Source organism: Mobula hypostoma, chromosome 1, assembly GCF_963921235.1.
Source record: "Mobula hypostoma chromosome 1, sMobHyp1.1, whole genome shotgun sequence".
In the NCBI taxonomy this organism is placed as follows: Eukaryota; Metazoa; Chordata; class Chondrichthyes; order Myliobatiformes; family Myliobatidae; genus Mobula; species Mobula hypostoma.
Window position 1 is genome coordinate 180248307 of NC_086097.1, and position 9025 is coordinate 180257331.

The 9025-nt window shown below is 45.3% G+C and overlaps 1 protein-coding gene across 4 annotated transcripts in view; it reads right to left on the reverse strand.

Moving 5' to 3' along the window:
* The window catches only part of rmc1 (regulator of MON1-CCZ1), a 64584-nt gene extending 57296 nt beyond the window's left edge, over positions 1 to 7288 (reverse strand). For 2 of the 4 annotated variants that reach the window (XM_063060632.1, XM_063060622.1), the window contains exon 1: positions 6959 to 7287. In XM_063060632.1, coding sequence (XP_062916702.1) covers positions 6959 to 7057 — 99 coding nt within the window. In that variant the 5' untranslated portion in view covers positions 7058 to 7287. Of the gene's footprint in view, positions 1 to 6958 lie in introns of all 4 variants that reach the window. The other 2 variants (XM_063060641.1, XM_063060612.1) reach the window with 2 other exon arrangements.
* Positions 7289 to 9025: the final 1737 nt, after the last annotated feature.

Sequence of the window (9025 nt, forward strand, 5' to 3'; positions counted from 1 at the left end):
CTTGGCCGCAGGGACTTATCTATTGTAATGTTTTTCAAAGGTTCCAGCTCTTTTCTTTTAACATCAACATGTTCTAGCATATCAGCCTGTTTTACACTGTCCTTACAAAATTCAAGGTTCCTCTCACTGGTGAATACTGAAGCAAAGTATTCAATAAAAATCTCCCCAAGCTCTTCCAACTCCAGGCATGTTTCTTCAATCCCAGATAGGTCCTACCCCCATGCTGGTTCATGTATGTGTAGAACACATTGGGGTTTTCCTTAATCCTATTCAACAAGGCCTCTTCATGTTCCCTACTAGCATTCATAAGCTCCTTGCTATCTTGTAACTCTCCAGGGCCCTGTCTGATCCTTGCTTCCTAAGCCATACGTATGCCTTGTTCCTCCTGACTAGATGTTCCACATCTCTTTTAAGCCATGGTTCCATCACCCTTTCCCTGCCTTAAAGGGACAAACCTTTCCAGAACTCCATGCAAGTGCTCCATAAACAGCCTCCTCAATTCCATTATGCATTTCCCTGAGAATATCTGTTCCGAATTTATACTCCTATGTTTCTGACTAATAGCATCATAATTCACTCTCTCCAATTAAAATCCTTCCCATACCATCATTTCCTGTCCTGGTCCAAAACTATGGCAAAAGTCAGGGAATTTTGGTCATTGTCTCTAAAATGCTCACCTAGAGAGAGATCAGAATCAGAATCAGGTTTATTATCACCAGCACATGACGTGAAATTTGTTAACTTAGCAGCAACAGTTCAATGCAATACACAATCTAGCAGAGAGTGAAAAAATAATAATAAATAAAATAAAACATAATAATAAATAAACAAGTAAATCAATTACAATAATTGTTGTGAGGGGATCCAGCAGTGCCCCTATTAACTGTTTGAAGTGAGACAGAGAGAGACATTTATCATTGACGGTTTGTTTGGAGAGGAGAGAGAGACAGAGTTATTTACCACCGATGTGTTGCTTTTGAAAGGAGAGGGAGAGATAAAGATTAACGGTTGGGCTGTCACCTTAAGGCATTGGAAGTAACTTTGGATTTTTACTGAGTTTGGAGTTGGAGACAGCACTGAGCAGCTCGAAAGTTGCTATGGTGACCAAAGGCAGATTATTGACGTTACTTTCAAGGACTTGTTGCCTGCTTGTGCACTTCTTTACAGACAAAGGAAGGAGGGACTCTTTGAATGGCAGGTGATGCTCAGCCTGGTGAAGTAAATGGGAGGTCAGATGATACAGACCTCAGACACATGATCCGGACGCTGAATGAGCATTGTTGTGCCCACAGGGAAAGTGGGTTTCGGAGGATCAATCAGGCGGATTGATCCAAGTTGCTATTCCAGTGAAGGAGAAGGGGTTGACTGGTGGGGAGTTGTCTATGTGTCCACCCTCGCCTAGGTGATAGCTCCACCACAGAAGACCGGTCCCCCTGGTTAAAGTCACAGTCGGTGACTTGTAAAGGATTTCAGAGGATGACGAGAAGATCGACGGCATCAGCTCACCTGAAGACTGAAATCACTCTCTCCCGATTGCTATTCAACTAAATACCACGAACTGAACTGAACTTTACTCAACATCGTAAGACTGTATCTTTTTACCCCTAGACTTAAAGAAGCTTGGTTTTCATACATATATTTCCACACTTACTGATTTACGTACATATATATATATATAAAATCATTGCTAACCTGTTTGATTTATCTACATTTATATTACTGTATTGTGTAGTTACTAATAAATATTAGTAGCTTATAGCAATACTAGACTCCAAAGTGGTTTCTATTTCTGCTGGTTCTTTATCCCCGTCACGGGGTACGTGACAATGTATATTGAATAGATCTTTTAAAATGTGCGAAGAACAAAAATACTGTATATTAAAAAAGTGAGGTAGTGTCCAAAGCTTCAATGTCCATTTAGGAATCCGATGGCAGAGAGGAAGAAGCTGTTCCTGAATTGCTGAGTATGTGCCGTCAGGCTTCTGTATCTCCTACCTGATGGTAATAGTGAGAAAAGGGCATGCCTTAGGTGCTGGAGGTCCTTAATAATGGACACTGCCTTTCTGAGACACCGCTCCCAAAAGATGTCCTGAGTATTTTGTAGGCTTGTGCCCAAGATGGAACTGACTCGATTTACAACCTTCTGCAGCTTCTTTGGGTCCTGTGCAGTAGCCTCTCCATACCAGACATACATACATACATACATACCAGCCTGTCAGAATGCTCTCCACAGTACAACTATAGAAGTTTTTGAGCGTATTTGTTGACATGCCAAATCTCTTCAAACTCCTAATAAAGTATAGCCATTGTCTTGCCTTCTTTATGACTATATGGATATGTTGGGACCAGGTTAGATCCTCAGAGATCTTGACACCCAGGAACTTGAAGCTGCTCACTCTCTCCACTTCTGATCCCTCTATGAGGATTGAAATGTGCTCCTTCATCTTACCCTTCGTGAAGTCCACAATCAGCTCTTTCATCTTACTGACTTTGAGTGCCAGGTTGTTGCTGTGGCACCATTCCACTCGTTGGCATATCTCACCCTTGTACGCCCTCTCATCACGACCTGAGATTCTACCAACAGTGGTTGTATTGTGAGCAAATTTGTAGATGGTATTTGAGCTATGCCTAGGCATAGAGTCATGTGTATATGGAGAGTAGAACAGTGGGCTAAGCACACACCCCTGAGGTGCGCCAGTGTTGATCGTCAGCGAGGAGGATATATTATTACCAATCAACACAGACAGTGGTCTTCCGGTTAGGATCCAATTGCAGAGGGAGGTACAGAGGCCCAGGTTCTGCAACTTCTCAATCAGGATTGTGGAATCTGTCACCTGACTAGTTTTATTGTCTAGTATGAGATCCAGAATGGGCTTGCCTCTAGTTGGCCTATCTACATATTGCCAGGAATCCTTCCTGGGCAAACCAAACAATTTCCACTCCATCTACCCCTTTTGCACTGAGAAGCCAATAACGATTAGGAAAGTTGAAGTCATCCACGACTACACCATGTTACTTATGCACCATTCCTAAATCTGCTTCCCAATCTGCTCCTCAGTAACTCCGTTGATATGAAGGTGGGGGTGTCTATAGAATACTCCCAATAGTGGCTGCTCACTTTCTGTCTCTGACCTCCACCCACACTGACTCAGTAGACGATCCCTCCGGGATGAACTCCCTTTCTGCGACTGTGATAGTACCCCTGAATAGCAATGCCATTCCCCTACCTCTTTTACCTCCCTCTCTACCTTTTTTGAAACATCTAAGCCCTGGAATATTCAGCAGCCATTCCTTCCCTTGTGATAGCCGCAAAGTCATAGTTCCATGTGTTGATCCATGCTGTTCATTATCATTGTTCCTGATACTTCCTGTATTAAAATAAGACATAGTTCAACCCATCTAACCTACTGCATTTATGCCCTATCTACTGCCTATCCTTCCTCACGGTCTCTCTACACGATGTATCTACCTTTACATCAACTACTGTACCCTCTGATTTATCACTTTGGTTCCATCCCTCTGCCAAACTAGTTTAAACTCTCCTGACTTTATTAACTTTGCCTCCAACTTTCACCCTGCCCTCAAGTTTACCTGGTCTATTTCCGACACCTCCCTCCCCTTTCTAGATCTTTCTGTCTCTGTCTCTGGAGACAGCTTATCCACTGATATCTACTATAAGCCTACTGACTCTCACAGCTATCTGGACTATTCCTCTTCTCACCCTGTCTCTTGCAAAAACGCCATCCCCTTCTCGCAATTCCTCCGTCTCCGCCGCATCTGCTCTCAGGATGAGGCTTTTCATTCTAGGACGAGGGAGATGTCTTCTTTTTTTAAAGAAAGGGGCTTCCCTTCCTCCACTATCAACTCTGCTCTTAAACGCATCTCCTCCATTTCACGTACATCTGCTCTCACTCCATCCTCCCACCACCCCACTAGGAATAGGGTTCCCCTGGTCCTCACCTACCACCCCACCAGCCTCCGGGTCCAACATATTATTCTCCGTAACTTCCGCCACCTCCAATGGGATCCCACCACTAAGCACATCTTTCCCTCCCCCCTCTCTGCATTCCGCAGGGATCGCTCCCTACACAACTCCCTTGTCCATTCGTCCCCCCCATCCCTCCCCACTGATCTCCCTCCTGGCACTTATCCGTGTAAGCGGAACAAGTGCTACACATGCCCTTACACTTCCTCCCTTACCACCATTCAGGGCCCCAAACAGTCCTTCCAGGTGAGGCATCACTTCACCTGTGAGTCGACTGGGGTGATATACTGCGTCCGGTGCTCCCGATGTGGCCTTTTATATATTGGTGAGACCCGACACAGACTGGGAGACCGCTTTGCTGAACATCTACGCTCTGTCCGCCAGAGAAAGCAGGATCTCCCAGTGGCCACACATTTTAATTCCACATCCCATTCCCATTCTGACATGTCTATCCACGGCCTCCTCTACTGTAAAGATGAAGCCACACTCAGGTTGGAGGAACAACACCTTATATTCCGTCTGGGTAGCCTCCAACCTGATGGCATGAACATTGACTTCTCTAACTTCCGCTAGGCCCCACCTCCCCCTCGTACCCCAGCTGTTATTCCTTTTTATGCACACATTCTTTCTCTCACTCTCCTTTTTCTCTCTCTGTCCCTCTGAATATACCTCTTGCCCATCCTCTGGGTCACCCCCCCCGTCTTTCTCCCTAGGCCTCCTGTCCCATGATCCTCTCGTATCCCCTTTTGCCTATCACCTGTCCAGCTCTCGGCTCTATCCCTCCCCCTCCTGTCTTCTCCTATCATTTTGCATCTCCCCCTCCCCCTCCAGCTTTCAAATCCCTTACTCACTCTTCCTTCAGTTAGTCCTGACGAAGGGTCTCGGCCTGAAACGTCAACTGCGCCTCTTCCTATAGATGCTGCTTGGCCTGCTGCGTTCACCAGCAACTTTGATGTATGTTGCTTAAACTCTCATCTGCTTTAGTAAATCTTCTCAATTTCAACTGTAACCTGTCATATTTTCCCTGAAGAGATCATAATAATCCACAAAACTAAAATATGCCCCTGAACCAATTCTTCAGCCACGTATTCAACTGCCAAATCATCCTATCCTTACCCACACTGGCCCGTGGCACAAGCAGCAATCCAGAAATTACTACCCCTGAGGTCCTGCTCTTCAGCTTCTTACCTAGCTCCCTGTATTCTCTCTTTGGGACCTCATCACTTTTCCTACCTATGTCAATAGTATCAATATGTTGCATGGCTTCTGGCTGCTTACCCTCCCCTTAAGAATACTGTATCGGAGATGTCCCTGTCTCTGACACCTGGGACACAATATAGCATCTGAAGGTCTCCTTCACATCCACAAAATCTCCTGCCTGCTCCCATAAATGTTGAATCCCCTATTACTACCCTCTCCTCTTCTCCCCCTGTCCTTTCTGAGATACAGAGACAGACTTAGTCCCAGAGACCTGGTCACTGTGGCTTTCCCTGGTAGGTCATCCCTTCCAGCAGTATCCATGCTATTGAGGCCAACAGCCACAGGAGTACCCTGCATTATTTGCCTATTCCCTTTAGCTCTCCTGACAGTCACACAGTTATCAGCTGTGACTGTTTCCCTATAGATCTTATCTATCATCTCCTCATTCTCCCAAAGTAGGCAAAGGTTATCCAGCTCCTTTTCTCTAACACGGTGTGGAAGAAGCTGCACTTAGATGCACTTCTCACAGATGCAGTAATCAGACAGACTGGAGGTCTCACAGATCTCCCACATCTTGCATAAGAAACACACTGAATTGGCATCTATTCTCACTACTCCAGCCAAAAACAAGGAAACTTGACTAAACCTCAGCCTCTCCTAGCACTGTTATGCCTTTTCCTGCAGCTCCCATTTTAACCACATGCAACTTGCGCCTCCTGTCTTTGTGCTATCTAGGACAGGCTCTCTTCTCATTACAGTACTACCATTCAGGAGGCTGAAGACCCATTCTCAATGATTCAGAAAGAGCTTCTTCCACTCTCCCATCAGATTTCTGAACAGTCTAAGAACACTACCTTGCTATTCCTTTGTGTTACACTATATATGTTGCAAATGTTACAGATGAAAAACAACAAATTTCATTTCATACATCAGTGATAATAAATCTGATTCTGTTTAAATTCAATGATCTACTTCAGTTTGCTGGAAGCTCAATAACCAGGGAAACAGATTTAACAAAATTGGTAAAATAAAAAGGACTAGGAGGGAAGATTTTCATCCAAAGTGTCATGATGCCTGGAACTTACTGTCAATTGAATTAAAAACCTTCATCACATTTAAAAATGATGTACAAGGCTGGGCTGGGTGGCTACTTCATTACCAGCCCAATGAACTGAATCCGCATTGCTATTTCAGTAAAAATCACAGAGCATGCACATGAAAGTCCTCGTGCAAGACCGTTCAATTGTTGAAGAAAGGAACCAGGGATGATCCTGGAAACTATGGACCAGTGAATCTCACATCAGTGGAGAGAATCCTTAGGGATAGGATTTATGAGCAGTTGGAAGACCAAGGCCTAATTAGCGAGAGCCAGCATGTCTCTGTGCGGAGCAAGTCGTGTCTTACTAATGATTGAGTTTTATGACGAGGACGAATGATGAAGGTAGAGCTGTGGGTCGTGTCTACATGCACTTTAGATAGAGAGATGAAGGAAAGGAAGGGGGTGAGGCGAAAGATAGGTGATGAAGCAAGAGATGGGTGGCCGAGATACGGGATGCATTGGTGGGGAGGGAGTGGGTGGAACGGGTAAAGGGGAATGAGGTTGGGATTTGGAGGACGGATGATGAGGTGTGAGGGGAGGGGCGGAGGACGGGTAACGAGAGGCGGGTTAAGGGGAAGGTGTAGGAAAGGACCGTCGGGTGGGGGGGGGGTTGAAAGGGAGAGGTATTTTCTGCGGCGGAGAGGCAAGGTTGGGCCTTTCCCCCACCCTCTCACCTGTTTGTTCGCTTCATCGAAGAAGACATTGTTGACGGACGAGACCTTCTCGAAGTGAACCGGGCTGTCAGACAGCTCTAGGTAATGTCCGTAATCCATCCCGACGCCTGACAGCAGAGCGCAGGCGCATTCGTCCCCAGTCGTCAGTAACGGGCATGCGCGGTCTGAATCCCGGTGAGCGAGAGCCAATGTTCAGCGTTTGTGATGCTGGTGGTAGAATGGCGTTGTATTTCCAAGTCAGAGGGTGACTTGGTGGGGAACCTGTGAGTGTCGCTGTTATCCTGCACTCATTACCGTTTGTGGTCGAGATCAAAGGCTGGGAAGTGCAGTTACTGAGTTAAACTGCCCTTCTATCCATTTCCCTCAGTTTATCTGTGGAAATTTGCAGCTGTCTGGTGATGTGTCTAATCTCCTCAAACTCCTGATGAAATATAGCCGCCGCTATGCTTTCTTCATATTTCCATCAATATGTTGGGCCCAGAATGGATCCTCAGAAATGTTGACACCCAGAAACTTGAAATTGCTCACTCTTTCCACTTATGAGCCTTCAGTGAGGACTGGGATCTGTTCCCTCATCCCGCCCTCGTCCACAATCAATTCTTTGGTCTTACTGATGCTGAGTGCATGGTTGTTGCTGCAACACCGCTAAACCAGCTGATCGATCTTGCTCCTGTACGCCTCCTTGTCACCATATGGAATTCTGCCAACAATAGTTGTATTATCAGCAAATGTACAGATGGCTTTTAAGCCACACAACCATGTATGTAGAGAGAGTAGAGCAGTGGGCTGTGTCCTGGTACAGATGGGACAGTTTGCACCTGAACTGGCAGGAAAGTTTTTTTTATGCTGCATTGTGAGGTTTAATCTAGAATTGCAGGGGAGCCAGAGTGCCAGAACAGTTAGTGGAGAGTTTGTGCAGGCAAATGTTTGAATATGATGCAACTAGTGTCCTGAGCTGTGTATATCTCAAAGCAAGAAGTTTCATAGGAAAGGTGGATGATAGTGCTGAAGGTGAGGTAGCTGCTTTACAAACAGAGGCAATGTGTAGTGAGGAAAGGCTGTTAATGGGTAAAATTGCAGTGAACAGGATGAGCTGCAACGTAAAAGGTGGACAAAATCAAAAAGGGCAAATACAGGAATGAAGAAGGGTCTTGGTCCTAAACATTGTCTGTTGACTTATTTCTATAGATGCTGCCTAGCCTGCTGTGTTCCTCCAGCATCTCATGTGTTGCTTGGATTTCCAGCAACTGTAGATTTTCTCGTTTGTTACTGAATTGAATTGAATTGACTTTATTTCTTACATTCTTCACACACAAGTAAAAATCTTTGTGTTACGTCTCTCTGTGAGTGTGCAATGTGCAAATTATAGTAATTTGTAATAAACAGAATATACAGTAAGATACTGTATACAACAGAACAGTCAGTATAGCTTAGAAAGACAATTGTGTCAGCATAAATTAGTCTGATGACCTGCTGGAAGAAGCTGTCCTGGAGCCAGTTGGACGTGGCTTTAATGCTGCGGTACCATTTCCCAGATTGTAGCCGCTGGAACAGTTTGTGAGTGGGGTGACTCAGGACTCCAATGATCCCTCTGGCCCTTTTTAAGCACCTGACACTGTAAATGTCCTGAATAGTGGAAAGATCACATCTACAGATGTGCTGGGCTGTCCGCATCACTCTCTGCAGAGTCCTGCGATTGAGGGAAGTACTGTTCCCATACCAGTGATGCAGCCAGTCAGGATGTTCTCAATTGTGCCCCTGTAAAAGTCCTTAGGATTTGGGGACTGTTGTGCTTTTTTCACCACACAGCCGGTATGTACATACCAAGTGAGGTCCTCAGTGATGCGTATGCCGAGGAATTTAAAGCTGTCAACTCCAGACCTATTGATGTCAATAGGGGTGAGCCTTTCTTGGTTCCTCCTGTAGTCCACAACCAGCTCCTTTGTTTTTGAGACACTGAGGGAGAGCTTGTTTCCTTGACACCACTGTGTCAGGGTGATAATTTCTTCCCTGTAGACTGCCTCATTATTACTTGAGATCAAGGCCAATCAACATAGTATCATCTTC